Below are 24782 nucleotides of genomic sequence, written 5' to 3'. Positions count from 1 at the left end.
CATTTACTAGCTTTGTCTTAACCTCTCAGAGCTTCCATTTCCTCTTCGGTGAGTAATAATCAGCAATGTGGCAGGATTGTTGGGAGGCTTACATGAGATGGTTTAGGTGAACTTCCTTGCACAAAATGGGCAAAAAAAAAAGCGGGGGGAGCTATTATGAATAAGCTGCAAAATATATTTGATTTAACTTGAATATTGAAGTAAACAGTAATGATGTTCACATGGCTTCCCTCCTAATTTATTTAGGTGTCTGATCAAATTGTCACCTCAGGGAGGCCATCTCTGTCCATCCATATAAAATAACTTCTTCTTCCCCATCTACCCCCTTATCCTGCTTTATATTTCTTTGTAGCCAGTGACACTCCTTGACATTGTATTATGTGTTTATTTGCTTCTTGTCTGTGTCCCTCCCTATAATGCAAGGCAAATTTCCTCCTCTTGAGGTAGAGGTAAAGTATTTTTTGTCTGTTCACTGTTGTGTGCTTCATACCTGGAACAGGGTCTGGCATAGTAGGTGCTCAATAAACATTAGCTGAATGAATGGAAAGTTCATACTAATTAAAAGTAATTTTAGCATGGTTCTTCCTAGTACCTAGTGTTACAGCCAGGTGCCAATATCAACAGCTAAATTATGTAAGTGGTACTTTCTAATAGTTCCATGGGCTGCGGTTCTGTAAAATCTGTTTGTTTACTACAATGGCCCAATACCTAGAACTTGGCGCACAGTCAGCCCTCACTAAATATTTGATGAATAAATAATGCATGTCTTCTCAACCAGTAAACATTCATTGAACCATTGTTATTTGCTATCATTGTGTTTGGTAATGTAGGTTTATAACAATGATAATCATATATATATTCTACCCCTGTCTTGTATGGAAAATAGGCATGAAAACAAATTAATGCATGGAATTATAAGATCAAAATAGAAAAGTGTACAAGGGAGAGAGGGAGCACCATTCTACTCAAAGTGTGATCTGCTGACCACTACTGGTCCACGGACCATTTGGACCAGTCCGCAATGAATAAGTACAGAAATTGGGAGCAAGTGTTTAGGAATAACAATTTGATGTTACTGCAACATTCTTACTGTACTCTACATAAGTATTGATCTATAACAGGTTGGAAATTTACAAAGGATCCATCAGAGTTTGAGAATTACTGGCATAGAGGAGGGAGTGACTAATTATATTTGGGTATATCATGGAAGACCTCCCAGAGGAAGTTACCTTGAGCTAGAATTTGAGAGTTGAACAGGAGTTTGTTAGGACTGAATGTCTCTGGTAGAGGCACCAAAGTGTGACACTGTGTGATGTATTGGGGAACTATAACTAGTGGGGCAAAGCTGGAGTATAATTATTTTGGCAGGAGAGGGGTGTTGATACAATAGAGCTGGGCAAGGGCTAGAGAGAGGAAGACCTTATATGCTCTGTTGAGGAATGTAGTGTTGGTTCTATGGGTGAGGGGAACAGTGAGGAAGCCACATGATTAGACCTGAATTTTTTTTTTTTTAATTCTTGGCGGCACCACGTGGCATGTGGGATCTTATTTCCCCTACTAGGGATGACCAGGGATGAACCTGCACACCCTGCAGTGGAAGCATGGAGTCTTAACCACTGGACCACCAGGGAAGTCCTAGATCTGAATTTAAGGACATCTCCTGCCATACCATAAAGGGCTCTAACCATAAGTTCCATTCGCTTTGATTCTTCCCATAGTAGGCTGGGTTTTTTCTTTTTGTATACTTTTTACACCCTCAATTGTTTATTTTCCTGACTAATACAGTGGGCAAAACTTTGGTGCCTGTGGAGTTTTCCACACAATTTTCTCTTAAGTCGCAGCTTCAGTCAGTGCAAGCCCTGGTCCTTCCTCAGAGGCTGGGCACTAGCCCCAGCACCTATGCACAACCCCATGGCAGGAAGAACAGGGCCAGGTCCCATGAGGAGCTCAGTGTTGACATCCTGACACCAAAAGCTCACATTCTCAGGTGAAAATTGATGCTGGGTTGCCTGTCCCCACATCATTATCCTCTGTTCCTAAGAGAAAATAAGGACTCTTCACTGATCTTATGGTAAGAGGTGGTATGTAAATCAGTGGACAGAGGGAGTCAATTACAGAGTTTCATCCTAGTTCTGGGCCTCAAGATTGAGCCCAGAACACTTCAGTTTACTTCTCATTTGCCAGTTGGCCTCCCCATATCATGTTCTTCCTGTCATTCAAAAAGCATGCATTGAGCACCTACTTGGCGGGCACTCTTCAGGGACTGGGGAGACAACAATGACACAAACCAGGCCTGGCCCCTGTCCTCAGAGAGCTCAAGTAGAACTCTCAAGGAGGGCACATGTGTTGCATCCCTAGCACTGCACCCACTTGCCACGTAAAGAATGTTTAGTACAAGTCTGTTAACTCATTACATAATGATGGCACACAGCTATACAACCCAGAACCAGGAGCCATTCTAAGCACTGCTGCACATGAGCTCCTCAGATAGAGGCGGGTGTTATCTCCATAGTACAAAGGAAAAGAGTGAGACACAGAGGATTTAAGTAACTTGCCCAAGGTCTCAAAGTGAGTTAGGGGTAGAGCTGGGATTTGAACCTCACCATTTGCCCCATAAGCTATGCTATGCTACAACCAGTGAATGAAGCCCATAGCACCAGTGTTTTAATGCTAGGGTACCAAATAACTAATTTTAAATGATTTTCCCGGTTGCTTTTGTGGTCTCATTCACACCCCAAATTTCTGCTTTTGCTTAGTCTAACATGTAGCCAACGCTTTGATACCCAGAATATGCTCAACCTTTAAGGCTAGTTTTTTTCTTGTTAACGTGGAAAATGGATTGGTAGTCAATGAAAAAATAAGCACTATCATTCTCCAAATAAAGATGAGTGCTTTGTTTTAAAGGACTGAGGTTTAAACAGTTAAGATTCTCCAGACAGGACTTGGCATAGTGCACTGTTGTACTTACCTACACACTGCTCTCCTCGCTTCTGATACCCAGGAGGGCACTGACAGGTGAAGGAACCTCGTAAATTGATGCACACTTGGTCGGCTCTACAGTTGTGCGTCCCTGCAGTGCACTCATCTATGTCTGTTAAAGACACGCAGCACAAAAATAGTTTGAGTCTCTTGTGAAAATGTTGATAGTTCCTCCATTTTGCCATCATACTTTTCTTAAAAAAACCAAGTTTTTACTCTGTAATACTGTTATATTGGAAATGCTTAAAATGACACATTATTTCAAGTGTTCAAAAAGTAATTTCATAGATGTCAGTGTGTACCACTTAGATTTAACAAATGCTAACATTCTGCCATGCGGGCCTCAGCTCACTTTGTTTTGTTAAGAAATGAAACACTGGAGATGTACCTAAAGCCTTACTCCATCCTCATTCCTTTACCCACCCACCTATTACCATCCTGGTAGGTGTGAATCCTTCCCTGAGATTTTTTATACTTTTATTATACAGTTATGCACCCATTACAGTATACAGTATTGTTTTGTGTGTTTTAAAATGTAAATAAATTGTATGATACTTGCTTTTCCACCCAATATATGACATTTGAAATAATTTCTAGTAACTAATCTCTAAAAATCTGCCCAATAACTAGGTAAAAATCAAACTTTAATATTATGCATTCCCTGTTGCTGTTGGGTTTTTTTTTGGTAAACTTTAGCACAACATAAATGTATAAACTTTTCATTGCAAATTTCAAAATAAAAAGGATTCAATTTAATCACATTCCTCTAGGAGAGATAGGCTGGTGTAGTTTAAAATACACATTTTCCCAAAACATTTCACTTCTTGGAACAGTTTACTAAATGTACCTTAAGGAGTAGGTAGATTATAGCTCCAGAAAAGTAAAAAATATTCAGTCATAATATGAACTTGTTATAACAAATTTCTTTGAGATCAAAATATGATGGGCACTTGTGTGTGTCTCTCATATTACAGTAATTTATAAGTGAAATATAATTTTGCCTTATCCACATCACCTTTTCATTCATTCAAATCTCTCATATTATGAGGTTAAATAGCACAGATGAAAGGATTATAAAATTTTGGCATTCTTCAACAACTGAAGATTCTAAGCTTCATTAAAAAATATCTAAAATTTGTAATTCTTAGATGACAAATTTTGCATAAAAACTGAGAAAGGTTTAGGGGTGTTTAGATCATCACTGTGGCAGACCCATGGTGGTGCTTTGGAAGAAATAATGGGGCAAAAATCAGTACCAAAAATGAATCATCGGTAATTAGAATTTATTCCTTAAATCCTGCCTTCCCTTTAAGAAGCTCAGAGAGTAGCCCCTGGTGTGTTCCCTTTCATCTTTCTTTATTTTCAAACATAACTGCTGCACTGTGCACATAAATGCACATTATTACACCCAGTAATACTACACCCAGTGTAATAATGTAGGAAGCTCAGGTTATAAGAGAGTTGTCCTCAGATATCGGCTTTAGTTAGCTAGGTGTGGAAATGATAAGAGAGATTCTCTCCAAAAGAAGGAGGGAGGGGAGATAAAGAATACTCGAGGGATGTATGGCTGTTTATTGGATAATAACCTATAAAAGCATCTACTTACATAATTCTTATTATCTGGTTTTAAAGTTTTGGTGAATTTTTTCTTATTTTTTATTTTTGTTTTGAATTTTTTATTATTATTACTATTATTTTCAAATCGGTGATTACAACTCTGTCCTTTTCAGGCACTATGCAGAGGTACAGCAATCTTGCTTTGAAATTATCTGCTCTTTTTGTGTCTTTTATTATTTTCTCATATGCACTTGATGAAAACATGTCTACTGGGGTTTCTTCAGAGCTTTATGACCCGCTAATGCAGAAATGACAGCAGAGTTCATATTGTTTTATGTCAAGAACATTTGCCAGCATTTGTAGTGATAATAGCACTGAGAGATACGGCAATGTGAGATTCAGATGTGGCAAGTTTCCTCGGTACATGCTGGCAGAAGATCAAGGGCTCAGGCTGGCTGCTACATTTTCTAAAGGAGGCTTCACCAGTGACTGTGGCTTTTCTTTCTGAGACATCCCTCTGCAAACTGCCTCCACCCCATCGCATTCCTGATGTGATTTCCTTCCTTTTTTTTTTTTTTTTTTGTCGTTTAGTTCTCTCTTTGATTAATAGGCTAACATTTCCAGTGGAATTAATATATCATTAAATAGATTTCAAACATAAAAGCCATGCTCCCTGGACCTATTCCTTTTTAAGAACCAGGTCTGTTTACCTTCTAAGAAGGATTATTTAATAAAACTATTAGGTGAGTTAAAGTAATTTAATAAAAAAAAATAAAATAAAATACGACTGTCTCTACTGCCACTATATTCTTTTCCTTTCTCTATCAATAACAAACAAAACTGCATCAGGACTCACCTCACCTAGGATTGACTGGTGGTATTTTATTTTATTTATTTATTTTATAGAATAAGCTTTATTTACAAAAAATTATTTTATTTATTGGCTGCATTGGGTCTTAGTTGCGGCACACAGGATCTTTTGTTGTGGTGCTCGGGCTTCTCTCTAGTTGCGGTGTATGGGTTTTCTCTTCTCTAGCTGTGGCACGCAGGCTCCAGGGTGCATGGGCTCTGCAGGTTGCGGCACATGGCCTCTCTAGTTGAGGTGCGTGAACTCAATAGTTGTGGCACGCGGGCTTAGTTGCCCTGCGGCATGTGAGATCTTAGCTCCCCGACCAGGGATCGAACCCGTGTCCCCTGCATTGGAAGGTGGATTCTTTACCACTGGAGCACCAGGGAAGTCCCTGACTGGTAGTATTTTAAATACACTTTCTACTTACTTGGATGCACTTTTAGTTTTAATTCTTTCAGATGGGAAACCTCCCTGAAATTCAATAAAACACAGTTGCATGAAATCCCCTTCAAGAAATTATTCCAAAGGAGTTGAATGGATGCTTCATCTTATACCTTGAGCTGGATCTGCTTGTAAACGAACAGACTACATTTTCATTTATGGCTTTTCCGATTCGAGTTTAGAATATTTATCCTCTTTGCTCTTAGCAGGTTATCTAATCCTGAAGGATGTGTAGATAGACTGGATTTCCTTGAACTATCTTCAATTATACCATCAATTTATTGGTTTATTTAAATAACATGGTTTTATTAATTTGAAAGTTATACTTTGAGATCCTGTTATTGTTTATTCACACATCTATACAAAATCATGTAAGAACTGTTTTACATTGTTAAACTCTTTTGTGCTTATCTTTTCTACTTTTATGCATTTCTATGTCTTAAATATCATGTGGTAAGAAAATCACTAAAATATACTACTATGTTAGAAACTCAAAGCAGAATATCCATCTCTGTGCAGATGCACCAGAAGACCTGGCTCTCCCAGGTATGTTTATGAAAGCCCTCTGTGGTGGGAATACCTGTATTAGCAAAAGCAATTCTTTATTCATAATGGAAACTACTCACATCAGCTATGGTTTTCCTGATAATCTAGGAAACAGTACTCTGGGGAGAGGAGTTTTTGTTTTGTTTTTAAACTATCTGTAAGTTATCCTTGACAGTTAAGCTCACTAGGTTCTTTAGGTAGACAGTTAACACATTCCCTGGGCCCTGAACCCAAGCTCTTTGAGGACAGGGTCTATGTATTACTTTTTTCTGTATTCCCAGCACCTTGCAGAGTACAAGAAACAGGGTGGGTTTTCAAAACATATTTGTTCAGTAAATGGATGAATGAATCAAGATTGTTTGCTAAGAACTGATGCCTAGAGTTTAAAGAAAGTAGGATCAGTGTTTTATCTCATGAAACTAAACATTTACAAGGCTGAGTAACAGGCAAGACGTAAGAAACAGCAAGATGTCAGTAGATGGAAATGGCTGTAAAGCAGTGGGGTGAAGAAGTGCAAAGCTAGGAAGATGGCAGCATTAGAGGTGGAAGGCTGGCCTGAGGAGGTGAATTTTGAGCTGCATTTTGAAGAAGGTAAGGTACATGGATTGGCAGAAATAGGAGGCTATTTCTAGGCAGAAGGGAGATCACATTAGAAAACACTGATAAGACAAAAGCAGTTTGCGTGAGAAGAATGGCAGACAGCTGGAATCAGCACGGCTGGAGGTGCTGTGTATGAGGAGTCTGGTGCAGTGCCTGGTTGAAGGTGCTCATAACATGGTAGCTCAAGTCATGAGCAAAATTCAAGGCCTTAAAGGTGCGATTAGAGTCTGGATTGCACACCACAGGAAGCAGCTCTGAACTATGTAGACATAGCCTAATGGAAACATTACCAAAGTACAAAATAATAGAATGTGCTTCCTAAAATATCACAACACGTAAATCAACTCACATTTCATCATTCTAATGCATTAAGAATAGCTAATGGCAATATTTGGTGATTTCCTCATTTTTCAAAAATGTGCCCACACTCTCCCTTCTAGTGATTTATACTATTGTAGGTCCCTCTCTTGCTGACTTTGGCATCCTCATTGCGTTAAATAATCCAGCTGATCTTCGCTCAGCTCTCAGTGCTAGCCCCTTTATCACAATGATCTCCAGTCTATGGAACTGCATGTTTGGTTTTCTCTCAAAGTTAATGGAGGCAACTGTGTCCACATCTCTGTCATGTCCATTAAGTCCCTGCTTAGGCCCACATTCTCTATGTTTTTGGCTCCTGCCCTTCAGTCTGACTCATATTTCCCAAACCCCTGACTCATGCTGCTTTCTCTCTCTTATGCAACATTTTAATCTCTGCAATGTTCTTTCCATAATTTGATAACTTACCACGACATGGAGTCACTCCACTGTGTTTTCCTGGGCAAAGACTTTGTGTACCTTAAATGCTTTAGATTACCACCTAAACTTTTCTCATTTGTGCTGCTTTACATTTAGGGAATAATTCAGAACTACTTTGGAATAAGCCACCATTGACCAGATGGTGTGTTTGATGATAATGCACTGAAATAGGAATATTATTCCTGAAATAGGAATAATAAAAATAAAAATAATTATTTTTATTCTGTCACTGCCTCTGTGATCTAGGGCCATGGCATCAATTCTTTTTCTCTCTGATTCTCCATCTGTAAAATAGACTGTCTATCCTTAATGATAATGCACAGATTTTAAAAAGTTCAGAATTCTCAAAATAAATCTTTTTGTTTCCAGACCGTAAATTCTTAGAGTAAAATAACCATATCTTGACTAGATCTGAGTGGGACACTGTGCATTCTTTGTAAATATTATTTGATGGTAAAGAAAAGGTAGTGGTTAAGTTCAAGTTGCTGCTATTTCTTGATGTGTGGATCTAAAATGTTATTTTATGTTTTCCCCAACCATACTAATTTAATCTCATAAATGGAGTAAAATAGGAAAAAAAAGGTCAAGATTCATATTTGCTATAAGGATGAGCTACTTTACTCCTGGCTGCTTTCTTTCTTTTTTTTTTTTCTTCCTCTCTCTCTCTTCCTTCCTTTCTTCCTCCCTCCCTCCCTCTTTCTTTCCTCTTTCCTTCCTTTCTTTCCTTTCCTTCCTTCCTTCCCTCCCTCCCTTCTTCCTTCCTTCCTGCCTGCCTGCCTGCCTTCCTTCTTTCCCTCTCTCTCTTCCTTTCTTCCTTTCTCTAGTGACCGAACAATAAATTAGTTCCCAGCAAAGTACTCTTTCTACTTCATCTATGAAACTTTTTGAATAAAAGGGACTCATTGGGTGAAGATCTTACAGTTATTTTGGATATTAATCTTATTTTTCAGTATAATCCTGGAAGGTAGCAACTATTTCAACAAGTGCTGAGGCATTGCTATTTTATTGCTGCCTCATCCATTAATGACTATTAATAATGATAACCTGAGAAATCAAGACATTAAATTATGGTGATTGACATCTGATTAAGGAGAAGGTGTGTAATATTTTATATAACTTCACATACAAATTTGTTAAAATTCTAAAATTAACTGGCATAAAAATAGGTAAATATTTAACAGTATTTAAACATCTATTATTTGATTAGGAAATTAGATCTACAGGCCTCTGATTTAATCCTAGTTACAGCCCTGTGGAATAATGGTTTCATTATCCACAATTTTTGGATGAGGCAGGAGTTGCCACTGAAATGTAGGTTGATGAGTGACCTGCCCAAGGTCACACAGAGCAGAGATTCAAACTTAAGATTTCTATTTTGCTTCTGCAATTTAGGTTTCCAGAAAGGCTTATTTCTTAAGAGTTCAGGATAGCAGAAGTTTTATTGTAGTCATATATGTATATAAATTTCTTATATATATTATATAGATACATAATTTTTCTTAGATTTAAAGAGAAGGTTGTTAATCTTTAGGGCGTTGGTTCCTCCCTCGCATCTTTCTTCTACATTAGAATAACTTTCATAGCTCTCCAAATCTTCTGTTTCCCTCCCCAATCCTTAGCCAATTATCAACAATTTTTGTCAAAGATTTTCTATTTCCCTTGCTGCTTCCTTCATAGTACTGGAATCAGATTTATCTGGGCAAAATGCCCAGTTCTAGTTAGCTTTTCACCCTTCTGAAATTATCAGCTAGAATTCACCCAAGCTAAGCAGTTCTAGCGGAGAAAATAAATACTGATATTAAGTAACAAAAGAGGACTGACTTCATTGATGGCCAGCAGTAGATTTATAGTTCTGAATTCTTATCTGTTCTGGCAAAACAGATTGTTAATAGTTTGGTGTGCTTTAAATGATAAACAAAAATATCACCCAAATCAACAAATATCAGCCTCCCTGATAGTTAATTTCTTTGTTTTAGAGAGTGGTGAATCAAGTGTTCTGGAAGTCCTTGACATTGCACTGTGTTCTAACAGAACCTTGAAATACGCTGTTCCCATATGGAAAAATCGTGCTACATGTACTTGCAGTTGCTTCACCAGCAGTGATGATGGTTTTGCACTGCATATCGACCCTCTCTCACCTAGTCTCCTCTGTGGCTAGTGGTGTTCATTTGCAAGATGATTGGATGAGGTTAGACATACAGTTCATGTCTAACCTTGTGAATTCATATTAAATATTCATGAATGTGGGGGAGAAAACCAACTGGTGAACATGAACCATCAACTCGTGACTCCTCTGTACTACACACAAACCAAGTGGACCAATCATAGGCTAAAACAGAGAAAAGCAAGGACACAAAGACCTTAATCCTCATTCTTCCCCTCTTTTTGCACACTGGCAAAGTGAAGCTTATTGATTTCAGAATCTTAAGGGAAAGACATTTTCTACTGATAAATGATTGTTAACTGTCAGGAGTATTCTCTGGCATCTCTGAGAATATGTCATACCCAGGTAAACTCCCTTTTTTCTTCTTAAACTTAATTATCCATTAAAAATTGGGAAAAGATGACCCTGGTATTTGGAATGATATTACAGTCAATCATCAATCTACAAACTTGTGGAGGTAAAACTGTGTTTTGAAACAAGCAGCACCATTAGTCTTTGCTCTAGGATGGCTGAGTACCAGGAATTAAAGACTGTATGAAAGTTCAAGCCCATCCCATACAAGCTGGCAATCTACTTCAAACTGGATGGCCTTCATAGGAATTATGATCCCATCTTATTAGGGGATGCCTCTGCATTGATATTTCAATTGTGTTTTCCTGGTGCTCCACTGCTTCACCCTGCCCCTTCCGCCTTCCTCCTATCCCCAGCTCCAGATCAAACCCCTGGAGAGTGATGAACTGGATGGAGACTGAGTACATTCAACTGAGTCCTCCATGCCCTCCGTGAGCACTGTGGCTTGATTCCTGGTCCCCCTCCTTGAGGCCTTACAGTCAGATTAGTCAGTCTCTCTAGCCCAAAGCACACACATTCCTGGCTTACTCCGTCAGGCCAATCATCACTTGAGGTCACATAAGCCCCTGGCTATGGCAATGCCAATTATAACAAGCATGGCTTGGTGACCTCCTAATTGTATGAGACCAATAAACATTATACTTGTTGTTCATTCAACAATAAACAGATTTTGTGCCCATTAAATTGAGGCATACTACTAAATTTGCTGAGTATAACTTGGCAATACTTCTCCAAATCATTAACTGCCTAAGACTTTGAAAATAAAGTGTATCTTTGTGCCTCTTGCCTTCAGAGCATGTTACATTCTTGTGTGTATCTTCCTGCCCATTTCATTACATCGTACTTATGAGGTTTCTGCACAATGTTTCCCCATATGCCTCAGGGCCCTTCTATTTTTCTGAATTCCAAATGGATAGGTAGTATGAAGGGAGTGAGGGGTGTGACTCATCAAATTTGTACTAAATTCCTTTTTCTTGTCTCTTTCTGATTCAAAATTCCAGCAAAATGAAAAGCAATGAAAGGATAAATATGTGGGTAAATCTTAATGAACACCAACTATATAAAACAAAAATAGTAAGGTCTTTTGTGATTTATAAAAAATTAGAATTAAAATATATGGGAATAAAGCACATGGGTTGGCGGGAAGGTAAATGGAGTTTAAGTTCTTTAAGGTCCTTCTATAGTCTGGGGAGAGGTAAAACTACCAATTTATTTTGGAATTTGATAAGTCAAGGGTACATGTTAAAGTATTCCCTAGGGAAACACTAAAAGAATAGCAAAGAGTATAAAACTGCAAATCTAGTACAGGGGAGAATGGAATAGTACAAAACAGTACGTCATTTTAGACAGAAAGCAAGAAAGGAAAGAAAAAGAAACTAAAATGTGCAGAATGAAAAAAAAAGGCAAATCGTAAAATGGTAGTTTAAACCTAAACATATCAATAGTTACATTAAAGGTAAGTGAATTAAATGCTCTTATAAAAACTAAAAATTCTCAGGTTGATTACGAAACCAAAACCCAAATACGCTGCTTCAAGAGAAATGATTTAAATATAAGGACACAGGTAGATTAAAGAAAAAAGATGGAAAATATGCTATGCAAACACTAACCAAAAGAAAGTTGGCTTTGCAATATTAAAGTTGACTTTAAGGGAAAAAAGATTACAAAGAATAAAATGTAGTACTGTGTAATGATAAAAGTTTAGTTCACCAGGAAAATGTAGAAATTCTAAATTTAACTTCATTTAATCACATAGCCTCAATATAGATAAAGCAAAAATGGATAAAACTAAAGGGAAAAATGAATAAACACAGTAAGAGATTTTAACATATCTCTCCCATAACTAAAAGAATAAACATACATTTTCAGAAATGAATAGAAAATATGAATAACATGATTAAAAACTTTGAACTTACATACACAGAACACTGTACAGAACACATAACCTTTTCAAGTATTGAGGAAATATTAAAATAAAATGACTATATTCTGGTCTTAAGACAAGTCTAAATAAACTTCAAAAATTGCAATATACAGATTTTGTTCTCTAATTACAATGCAAATAAGATAGAAACAGCAACAACGACGATGACAAAACTAAAAAATCCCTCTCTTTTGGAAAAGAAGAAATACACTTCAAAAGAACTCATGATTTAAAGAAGATAACAAAATTGAAATTTAGGACTATTTCAAACTGAATGAAAATGAAAATGTTATGTATCAAAACCTGTGGGGAAAAAGGCCAACCCTTAAGAAGGCCTATAGTCCCTCCTCTCTTTACATCATCCTATCTTTCCCCCCACCCCGCTGACTGTACTCAACTTATAAGATGAGATTTGTATCTGAGCTAGTCTGTTGTGAGAGTGGACTTGAGGATTTTGAAAAGCTGTTTAGAGAAGAAGGAAAAGATCTTGACCATGTCTTTCCAAAGAGCAGAGCTAGAATAAGCAGATAAAAATCTAAGAAAGGCAGATTTTAGTTCAGTGAAAGAAAAAAATGTTGTGGTCATTGGACATTTTAATGTATTAGGAGATAATGAGGTTCCTATCATTGGAAATATGCAAATGGTGCAACGTGAATCTCAGTAGTGGGGGGGGCGGATTTGACCAGTTACCTGTGTTTAAAGATGGTGCTAAAGCACGGCATGCAAATATGGCAGAATGTTAACAGTTTCTGAATCTGTGTCATACCTTCAACTTCAAGTTTGAAAACTTAATTAAAAAACATTGAAAAATAGATGCTGCATCCACCCCAATATAGAAAGTTGTGAGGATTCAACAAGATTGAATATCTATACTTTCTCCCTTTGACATATGGTGTACATACATATATCTTTGTATATATACAATATATATTGTGATGCTTACTTTTATAATTTTTCCTCTAACATTTGAAAAACTCACTCTATGATAAAGCATAGCAAGGAAAGATCTCATCCTAAGTGGTTATTTATTCTCTCTCTCTTCCTTGAGCAAGGAGGTAGTTAAGAAATCCTAGACTTATTATTCCTTGTAAGTATTAAGAATTTTTCAGGAAGGGGGACTCTGCAGGCTTCATCATATTAAGGCATAAGATTATTTGGTGGTCAAAATGTTAAATGCAAGCAACTATCAGCTTGTGCCCAAGTGTTTCATATGCCATTAAACCAAGTGAGATTTGACTTTTTGGTTTTGTTCCAAATTGATACTATAGTTACCATTTCCCTCAAATTATTCATGAATTATCATGCATTCTTGAATTTAATTTGCTGATAAATTGTGTTTGATGTACATAGGCTGTGGGATATCTCCCAGCCCCTGTGTTAAAACACTTTCAGTGATGTGAAGAAATAGCATTCAAATAACTCCTGAGTATTAGTTTGAGGAGTACCTAAAGGCAATAGGGGACAAAAGAAAATACTGTTTCCTAAAACTATGACCTGGTGAGTTTTGATGCTAAAGAATTCTCAAGCTAGCACATAAAATAGTCTTTGGACTTTTAAATGAGTTTGGGGCATTTTACCTTACAGTTCTATTAGAAGCAAAAATACATTAGGACTGTATATTCTCTGAAATCTCTTTCAGTTTAAAAAATCTGAAATTAAAGCTCACTTTGCTGAAATCCTGAACACTGTTGTGAAAAGGATTCATTTTCCAGCTCTCATCTCTTCTGCCCTCTCTAACACAGAATGTTGGAACCTGGGAAACCTGAAAAACATGCTCTTGCTTCTTGGGGGCCATGACTGTTTCTTCTTCCCTTCTTTTTCATTTTTCAGCAGTAACTTCTCCCTCCTCCTAATCTGTAGAATCAAAGGAGGGGTTAAAATGGACTCATCTTTCTGAACAGGATTGAATGGCTCTGTTAGCAGAGTGGGATGAATAGAAAGTTCTCTTCAATGTTTTAGTGCAGTACTGTGTACCTGTAAAGTTACATACTTGCCCGGAATTTAGAGTAGCTTAATGCTTGTTTGGCAGCATAAACTCTGAAAAAAATCTTGTGGGGAAACATGCCCCATACATGGTTTCTGTCTGTAGAGTACAAAGGGAGATGGACGTGTGCCAGTTATGTAGTTGATGTGTTAAAGGTAGATGCCAAACTAAGGCAGTCTTTAAGAGAATTTCTTGGCATGAATAAACAGATTTTTTAAAAAGTCTATGTTCTTAGATCTGTTATATATACTTAAAATGGTTACTGAATGGAGCACATCCGTAGAGTCCATCATATTCCAAGTTTTCATTTTAGAAGAAAATGGAAAAATTGAGCAATTCATATTGTTAATTTTAAAATTAGCCTAGAATTATTTCTCCCTAGAAATGTAATAATTTGTTCGTGGAAACCTTTAAATGAAAACCTTTGGCTTCAGGCACATATGTGGTCGATATGGATGACTGTGAAGCTGCCAGGTAGGGGTAAGGAGGTCCTGTCAGTGACCTTCAACTACAGGTCTCTTTCCATGGCTTTCAGAATTAGAACAACCATACTATTTTCTCACTGCATAGTATTTTTAAGTTCTAAATTATTTTATTTGAGGTTGTTTCCTTCTTTAGTTGCTTGTGCTAGCTTTTTTTCTAGCCTTATTATACCAAGGGTTTATTATACCAAGAATTAGAGTTTACGGGAAGACTTGACCTTTTTAGAAAGTCTGAGAACCACAGAATAAATTTTTTTCTTATACAACTCCCTGACAGAAAGATATGAAATACGATTGAGACAGAAGAGTGGGTAAGATCATGAGTTTTAGAGTCAAGTAAGCCTCAGTTCAAACCCAAGCAACACTGTGTTTTTGGTATGTGTCGGGAGAAAGTCACTTAACCTTTCCAAGTCTCACTGCCATGTCTGTCAAGTAGGGATAATACGCATTTCTTAATGTTCTTGTGAGGAGTAACTGAAGTAATACACACCCCAAATGGTACCTGGTTGGCACTAGGGCTCAATAAATTGTATTTAACAAAACTGTGAATTTGCTATATGTAAGGGTGGTACTTCTGTTATAGACAAGTGGAAGGAAGCAAGAAAACTGCAGAAAGGCAGGGCTTTTTAATATAGTTTTCTATGTCCTTGCATGTAATTATACATCCTATCTTGGTTTCTTTGCTCAGTGTTGTATTTTGAATGTGACACTGAAATCCAATCAGGAGGAACAACCATAGCATCAAATGACTTCCCTTGCTTTTGCATATTCCAGATGAATGGATGCAAGAACAGGCAAAATCAGCCTTTCTTTCTTAAAGTTATTTCTTATTAGGGAAATTGCAAACATTCACACAAATGTAATCTGGCAAAACAAAAAGAATCTAGAATCTTTTGCATTTTATAATATTTTGTGATATGAAAGGACAGTTGGTGGCAATAGGACCCAGCCACAGAAATGGAATGTTAATGCTTATGAAGACTACTTAGCAAACATAGCTTTAACTAGAGCTCTAATTAGAACTTATGTGTAACTCTGAGAACTTCTGTGTGTACAAGTTCTAGCTATGAAAAAGCTGTGAAAATGTAAATTTCAGAAGCAATTTTTATTTATTATATTGACTATGTCAAGGATATTATGGTCATTGTCTTTCAAGACAGTGATGAAATTATAAATCAGAACTAGAGAACAGATGGGGAATATTTTCAAACGTAGTGGGAAAAACTGCATGTAAATGAGTCAAATGAGCAGGTCTGAGGAGTCTCCACTAAACATAATAGTGATCTATATCATTTGTAGTTGATGAAGCAGCCATTCAATCATATCACACAGGAGGATTTGATCTGGAGCCAATTTTTGTTTGTTAAGAGCTATGCTAGTAATATAGTAAAAACTCATGGCATATTAGAAAAATTTTCTTTGGAAAATTAATTTTGGTTTCTTTGGAAACCAAATGACCTCCAAATGCTTTCATTATGGCCTTACAAAAATTATATATGTATATATGATAGATTCTTATTCCCATATTAAAGGTAAAACAGAAAATTAATAGGAAAAATTAAAGAATTTAAAACCTGAGGAAAAACACTATGCTTATGGTGTCAGTGTGACAAATTAGCAGGTGACAAGGCTGACTTCCTTCTCTGTTGTCTTATTACCCCACCTTTTTCTGTCCTGCATTTCTGATTCCTTCTTCCTATTTCAGTATTTGCTTTTGCATTTGCCCTTTCTCAATTTCACCTCAACTGGGCAGACCATTCTTTTACCTTGAGAATTCTGACTGATGCCACATCCAGGGTAGTGTGAGGACCATCTCCTACTGGTGTGCAGGCCTTGGGCACTGCTGCTTCAGCAATGGTTTGTGAGTGCTGTTTCCCTAGCCCAGTGCTGTGACTCTCCAGTGCACCCCTCAGGAGCTCAGCAGGCTGTCCCCACCATCTTCATCTCCTCAGGAAGGTGGGCTGCTATACAGGCCCCCAGAACCCCAACACCAGCCACCTAATCCTGTGACTACTCACATAGATGTCAGTAAAATGCAGAAGGTCCTGTATAATTGGATAAACCTCACTGCAATATAACAGGTAGTTTCATCTAAAAACTAGTCCTTTCATCAGTGCCATCTTGTATGGCCCTCCATATCAGCCAGGCAATATACTGCCAAGTGCAAACATATGTTGCCACTTGTCTGCCTTTGACTGTAAGCCTCTCTCCAACCCTTCTACCTTAACAGGATAGATTCCCCTTCTAGGTCCAGCTCACATCCACCTTCTTTAAGTTTCTTTTCCCGGGTTCCTTTGGCCAATGTAAGATGACTGCAGAAAGCAGCTTGTCCAACTGACCTCTGGGACTGCTGTATCTAAAGATTATCCTTGCTAACGAAGAGGAAGAGCAGCACACTTGCTATCTGTGGAAAGTCAACTGTCTTGGAGAGATCTTGGACAGCTATCCCCCCACCCCTCTTCTCCTTAACTAGACTCACCTTAAGGATGAAGGGGTGCCTCTGGCACTCTGTGTGGCTTAGGGTCCTAAACAAGTTTTTCTCCGACCACTGAATTCTGGCATTCTCCACTAGGAAACCAGCAGCTGAATATCCCTAGGCATACATCAGTGACCTATATAATTTTATAGCCTCAATTTGTTAAAGGTACCAGTTGAGCTCTCCATTAGATTTGATGTGTAAATTCTAGCACTATTATATTATAAAGTGGCAAAACACTTAAGATAAATAACATTCAGTGCTTCCATAGTATTTCTACAATTATATTGTCACTACAACAATTTTTTTACAAGACTAGGGGATGCTATGCCAAATAAGGGAAATGTGTAGAACCTCTCGTAGCTTCTGCAAAGGCTGAGTTACAATTTTATTTTCAAACTAGTTTTCCAGTAAGTTTTAGTACAAATTTTAAGATGGAACAAATCTCAAGTAGTAAAAATCCTTTAAGAGTATACAGTTATATTCTGTGTGGATAAAATTGTAATGGCCTGGAACAATGACTACATGCTGAGTGGAATTTTAAGGCTGGTTTTGACTTTATATGAGCTTTTCCTTGAGCTAAGGTATTTTCCCCACTGTGTTATGTTTGATAAAGATTTAAACTTAAAAACAGAACTATGCTATTTTTATAATGAAATTCATATTTAATTTGCCTTTGTAGCACTGGCATAAATGAAGAATAAAACCAGTCCTAATTAACTACAATAAAATTATCTTATTGGGTTAACAAATTTAGAACTCAGAAATAAGTTTTAAAAGCAAATGATGTGTTTACCTCTTCTGTAAGCAAAGCTGATTATGCCACTTCCCACTATCTTCAGGATGATATCCAAACTTTTTAACATGACATGCAAGGCCCTTCATGATTTGACTTTAACCTGTCATCTTGTATTGCTCACTGAATTGTGTAGAACACTTGTTTCTTCTGTATTCTACTTAACGACCTTAGCAAATACTGTTCCTTCTGCTTAGAACACTCTTTCTCTTTCCCTCCTTTCCTTCCCCCAGTTCATTAAGGACTAATTCCCACAACTTCCCAAGACTGACGCCTGGTAGTACCTTCTCTGGGAAGTTTCTGAAACGGGACTCAAAATTTCACATTGCTGTTACTGTCTACTTGCTCAGACTGTGAGCTCTTTGTGGGCAGGCACCATAAGCTTTCATCTTTGTATTCTCAACACCTACTGTGCTTTGCACACAATAGTTACTCTACTCAGGCTTGTTGAATAATCTCACACTTTGAAATTATGTTTAGGGATCCAGCTACAGGATACTTCTGTGGTCTTGTGCTATCTCCCAAACTGTAAGTAACAGGGCAATTGTTAAAATATCTCCCCCCATCTTATTATTCCCAAATCCAACATAAAATTAAAAAGCAAATCTAGACAACTAACACATCATCTCCAGCAGACCCCACTCTTGAGAAGAAAAGTATAGGCCTGACTATTGTTTATGAAGTGTTCCAGAATGGACACTTAAATAGATCAATAAATCAACAAACCAGGTGTTTTGCCTTTGCAAAATTCTTGCTCTGGGTAGGTCTTCAAAAAAACAAAAGCAAAGACAAAACAAAACAATGCCCCCCCCCCAAACCAAAGAGTATCAAGACTTAGTGAAGTGATCTCTAAGTCTAGTTAAAATTCCTTTGGATTATTACATAGGCTAAACTATATATTCTTATGTTCTTAAGTTCTTGCTTTATTAGCTTAGCAGTCTAGCCTCACCCGCACTCCAAAACTGCTGTTCCCCTTTTTGTATTCTATTCAAATTCTTATTTTTTTAATTTTAATTTTTTATTTATTATTTTGCGGTACGCGGGCCTCTCACTGTTGTGGCCTCTCCTGTTGCGGAGCACAGGCTCCGGATGTGCAGGCTCAGCAGCCATGGCTCACGGGCACAGACGCTCCGCGGCATGTGGGATCTTCCCGGACCGGGGCACGAACCCATGTCTCCTGCATTGGCAGGCGGACTCTCAACCACTGCGCCACCGGGGAAGCCCTCAAATTCTTGTTTTTAAACAAAGATGATTTTTAACTGGAAAATGCATTTCCCCTAGACATATCAGGAGAACTTGTTGCTCTCCTCTATTTATAATCAGATTTCTCCCTTAGTTCATGCTTATTCACAAAATGGATGGTAGGAGACTCACAGGGGAGAGTGGGCCTATGGATAATTGCCTCTTGCCATAATTTTCTGTAATTGCAAAACCTTATTTTAACTAAGGCATGACTCTGCTTAGGTTGTATTCATTGCATATTGCAGTATCACAGACTTAAACATGTTAAAATAAGAGAAACTGTTAAAGGTCTATGTTTAGACACAGTTTATGGTTAGAGACTTGCTCCATATTCCTTCGGTCATACGTTATGACTAACAAACGTTCTACTGTTTAATGGATGTGGGCACGAAGCAGAAAGGATGATTGTCCAGAAGATCATTTAAGGGCTTACCTAGCTCTTAACTGGTTATTTCAGTGGGTGCAGAAGATGAAATTACACCAAAATGTTATTAATTTACAAGTTTGATATTTACCTTTGTAATACCTATGAATAAATGTATTGCTAAACAATATCATAAACTGTGGACCCTACTTGGAATGGAACTTGTTTAGAATCATCATTTGACTCAGGAGAAGCACTTGCATACAAAAATAATGAATGTGTCTGTTAGAAATAGTTTTAAACAAATTATTAAATTATTACGATGATTCTGAAAATACTCCTTATGGATTAAACTACGTTTTAATACCTCTTATTAGCATCATTACTATATGTACTAACTTGAAAGTTAGTACCATTCTTTCTTGAGAAACTTACTCAATTTTCAGTCAATCAGACTGACATATGCCCTCTCTGTCCCATTCCCCCACCCAAGTCCTATTAGGGTGATTTATTAATACATTTAACAATATATGTATGCTTATTTTTCCTCCTTATCCTATGACTATCTGGAGGTAGCATTTTTATTAGGTCACTCCTTGCTCAAAATCTTTCACTAATTTTGACAGTACTCAATCTAAATGGCTTAACAAGAATTGAGGGTTCTACATAAAGTTCCTCCAATGACCTTCCTATCCTGTTTCCTGCTTCCCCTATAGTAGTCCCTCTTTCCCTCACCCCAAATCCATTACTCTGTATACAGGGTGTGCACCCAGCAAAGCCTGCCTTTCTCTTCTCAGGTTTATTAACATCCAGTTCATCCTTCATGACCCATATCACATCTGCTCCCTCCACAAAGCCCTAACTGGCCTTTGGTTGCAGCAACCAATCCCTCCTTTGGACCCCTCCAGTGCTTCTTGGTAACCATAACTACCATTGACTACATGGGGACTGAGGCCCTCAATGAGTGTTTTGTTGACTTGAATTGTTGAGCTGAATTATTTGTGTTGGTTACTTTTCTTTTCTTTTTTAAATTGACGTATAATTGACATACAACATCATATTAGTTTCAGGCATACAACCTAACAATTTGATATTTGTGGATATTGTGACATGATCACCACAATACATCTAGTTAATGTTCATCACCATACATTGTTACAGAATTTTTTTTCTTGTGATGAGAACTTTTAAGGTCTAATCTCTTAGCAACTTTCAAATATACACTACAGTGTTAGTAACTGTAGTTGCCATGCTGTATGCTATATCCCCATGACTTATTTATTTTATAACTGAGAGTTTGTACCTTTGATTCCCTTCACTCATTTTGCCCACCCCCCACCCCCCACCTCTGGCAACCACCAATCTGTTCTCTCTATCTATGTATCATTTAATTTCTAAAAATCTAACCTTATCTAACCCCTTCAGATAGACTGAAAAGTCCTTGCAAGAAAGGTGGTTTGGGGAGACCTTCAAGATGGTGGAGGAGTAAGATGTGGAGATCACCTTCCTCCCCACAAATACATCAGAAGTACATCTACATGTGGAACAGCTCCTACAGAACACCTACTGAATGCTGGCAGAAGACCTCAGACTTCCCAAAAGGCAAGGAACTCCCCAAGTACCTGGGCAGGACAAAAGAAAAAAGAAAAAACAGAGATAAAAGAATAGGGATGGGGGTTTCCCTGGTGGCGCAGTGGTTGAGAGTCCGCCTGCCGATGCAGGGGACACGGGTTCGTGCCCCGGTCCGGGAAGATCCTACATGCCGTGGAGTGGCTGGGCCCGTGAGCCATGGCTGCTGAGCCTGCACATCCGGAGCCTGTGCTCCACGACGGGAGAGGCCACAGCAGTGAGAGGCCCACGTACCGTAAAAAAAAAAAAAAGAAAAGAATAGGGATGGGACCTGCACCTCTGGGAGGGAGCTGTGAAGGAGGGAAAGTTTCCACACACTAGGAAGCCCCTTTGTGGGCAGACACGGGGATGGCGGAGGGGGGGAGCTTCAGAGCCACGGAGGAGAGAGCAGCCACAGGGGTGCGGAGGGCAAAGCGGAGAGATTCCCGCACAGAGGATCGGTGCCGACCAGCACTCACCAGCCTGAGAGGCTTGTCTGCTCACCCGCCGGGGCGGGCGGGGGCTGAGAGCTGAGGCTCAGGGCTTCGGAGGTCAGATCCCAGGGAGAGGACTGGGGTTGACTGTGGGAACACAGCCTCAAGCGGCTAGTATGCCACGGCTAGCCGGGAGGTAGTCTGGGAAAAGGTCTGGGCCTGCCTAAGAGGCAAGAGACCATTGTTTCGGGGTGCATGAGGAGAAGGGATTCAGAGCACTGCCTAAATGAGCTCCAGAGACGGGCGCGAGCTGCGGCTATCAGCGCGGACCCCAGAGATGGGCATGGAATGCTAAGGCTGCTGCTGCAGCCACCAAGAAGCCTGTGTGCAAGCACAGGTCACTGTCCACACCTCCCCTCCCGGGAGCCTGTGCAGCCCACCACTGCCAGGGTCCCGTGATCCAGGGACAACTTCCCCGAGAGAACACACGGTGCGCCTCAGGCTATTGCAACGTCACACGGGCCTCTGCCGCTGCTGGCTCACCCGGCATCCGTACCCCTTCCTCCCCCCGGCCTGAGTGAGCCAGAGCCCCCGAATCAGCTGCTCCTTTAACCCTGTCCGGTCTGAGCAAAGAACAGACACCCTCAGGCGACCTGCACGCAGAGGCAGGGCCAAATCCAAACCTAAAACCCAGAGCTGTGCGAACAAAGAAGAGAAAGGAAATTTTTCCCAGCAGCCTCAGGAGCAGCGGATTAAATCTCCACAATCAACGTGATGTGCCCAGCAACTGTGGAATACCTGAATAGACAATGAATCATCCCAAAACTGGGGCGGTGGACTTGGGAGAAACTGTAGACTTGGGGTTTGCTTGCTGCATCTAACATTTGTTTCTGGTTTTATGTTTATCTTAGTTTAGTATTTAGAGTTTATTATGACTGGTAGATTTGTTTATTGATTTGGTTACTCTCTTCCTTTTTTTTAATATATAGACATATATATATTTTTTCCTTTTTCTCTTTATGTGAGTGTGTATGTGCATGCTTCATTGTGTGACTTTCTCTGTATAGCTTTGCTTTAACCGTTTGTCCTAGGGTTCTGTCTGTCCGTTTTCTTGGTCTGTTTTTTTTTTTTAGTATAGTTTTTACTGCTTGTTATCATTGGTGGATTTGTTTTTTGGTATGGTTGCTCTCTTCTTTCTTTCTTTTTCTATTACTTTTTAATTTTTAATAATTAAATTTTTTTTTATTTTAATAACTTTATTTTGTTTTATTTTATATTTTCTTTCTTTTTTTCTCCCTTTTCTTCTGAGCCATGTGGTTGATAGGGTCTTGGGGCTCTGGCCAGGGGTCAGGCCTGTGCCTCTTAGGTGGGAGAGCTGAGTTCAGGACCTTGGTCTACAACAGACCTCCTGGCTCCTCATAATATCAAATGGCAAAAGCTCTCCCAGAGATCTCCATCTCAACGTTAAGACCCAGCTCCACTCAACGACCAGCAAAGCTACAGTGCTGGACACCCTATGCCAAAGAACTAGCAATAAGGAACACAACGCCACCCATTAGCAGAGAGACTGCCTAAAATCATAATAAGGTCACAGACACCCCAGAACACACCACTGGATACGGTCCTGCCCACCAGAAAGACAAGACCCAGCCTCATCCAACAGAACACAGGCACCATGCCCCTCCACTAGGAAGCCTACACAATCCACTGAACCAAACTTAGCCACTGGGGGCAGGCACCAAAAACAACGGGAACTACAAACATGGAGCCTGCAAAAAGGAGACCTCAAACACAGTAAGTTAAGGAAAAAGAAAAGACAGTGAAACACACAGCAGATGAAGGAGCAAGGTAAAAACCCACCAGACCAAGCAAATGAAGAGGAAATAGGCAGTCTACCTGAAAAAGAATTCAGAGTAATGATAGTAAAGATGATCCAAAATCTTGGAGATAGAATGGAGAAAATACAAGAAACATTTAACAAGGACCTAGAAGAACTAAAGAGCAAACAAACGATGAACAACACAATAACTGAAATTTAAAATTCTCTAGATGGAATCAATAGCAGAATAACTGAGGCAAAGAACAGGTAAGTGACCTGGAAGATAAAACAGTGGAAATAACTACGACAGAGTAGAATAAAGACAAAAGAATGAAAAGAATTGAGGACAGTCTTAGAGACCTCTGGGACAACATTAAACGCACCAACATTTGATTTATAGGGGTCCCAGAAGAAGAAAAGAAAAAGAAAGGGACTGAGCAAATATTTGAAGAGATTATAGTTGAAAACTTCCCTAATATGGGAAAGGAAATAATCAATGAAGTCCCAGAAGCGCAGAGAGTCCCATACAGGATAAATCCAAGGAGAAACATGCCAAGACACATATTAGTAAAACTATCAAAAATTAAATACAAAGAAAAAAATTAAAAGCACCAAGGGAAACAGAACAAATAACATACAAGTGAATCCCCATAAGACTAACAGCGGATCTTTCAGAAGAAACTCTGCAAGCCAGAAGGGAGTGGCAGGACATATTTAAAGAGATGAAAGGGAAAAACCTACAACCAAGATTACTCTACCCAGCAAGGATCTCACTCAGGTTAAACGGAGAAATTAAAACCTTTACAGACAGCAAACACTAAGAGAATTCAGCAGCAACAAACCAGCTTTACAACAAATGCTAAAGGAACTTCTCTAGGGAGGAAATACAAGAGAAGGAAAAGACTTACAATAACAAACCCCAAACAATTAAGAAAATGGTAATAGGAACATACATACCGTTAACTACCTTAAATGTAAATGGATTAAGTGCTCCAACCAAAAGACATAGACTGGCTGAATGGATACAAAAACAAGACCCATACATATGCTGTCTACAAGAGACCCACTTCAGACCTAGGGACACATACAGACTAAAAGTGAGGGGATGGAAAAAGATATTCCATGCAAATGGTAATCAAAAGAAAGCTGGAGTAGCAATTCTCATATCAGACAAAATAGACTTTAAAATAAAGACTATTACAAGGACAAAGAAGGACACTACATAATGATCAAGGGATCAATCCAAGAAGAAGATATAACAATTGTAAATATTTATGCACCCAACATAGGAGCACCTCAATACACATGGCAAATGCTAACAGCCATAAAAGGGGAAATCGACAGTAACAGAATCATAGTATGGGACTTTA

At 38.7% G+C, this 24782-nt stretch overlaps 1 protein-coding gene and 1 long non-coding RNA gene across 5 annotated transcripts in view; one reads left to right on the top strand and one right to left on the bottom strand.

Moving 5' to 3' along the window:
• LOC308628160 overlaps positions 1 to 24750 on the top strand; it is a 211697-nt gene extending 186947 nt beyond the window's left edge. Inside the window, exon 4 of the long non-coding RNA XR_014017505.1 lies at positions 20977 to 24750. This is a non-coding gene — a long non-coding RNA (uncharacterized lncRNA). The remainder of the gene's footprint in view (positions 1 to 20976) is intronic.
• EFEMP1 (EGF containing fibulin extracellular matrix protein 1) overlaps positions 1 to 24782 on the bottom strand; it is a 69180-nt gene that overhangs the window by 13876 nt on the left and 30522 nt on the right. For all 4 annotated transcript variants that reach the window (XM_081254823.1, XM_081254822.1, XM_081254824.1 and 1 more), the window contains one exon: positions 2969 to 3091. In XM_081254823.1, the coding sequence (XP_081110949.1) occupies positions 2969 to 3091 (123 nt within the window). The remainder of the gene's footprint in view (positions 1 to 2968; positions 3092 to 24782) is intronic.

The sequence above is a fragment of the Mesoplodon bidens genome (genome assembly GCF_964165515.1).
Source record: "Mesoplodon bidens genome assembly, chromosome: 14".
Classification (NCBI taxonomy): domain Eukaryota; kingdom Metazoa; phylum Chordata; class Mammalia; order Artiodactyla; family Ziphiidae; genus Mesoplodon; species Mesoplodon bidens.
This window is presented reverse-complemented; position numbering and strand designations above follow the sequence as displayed.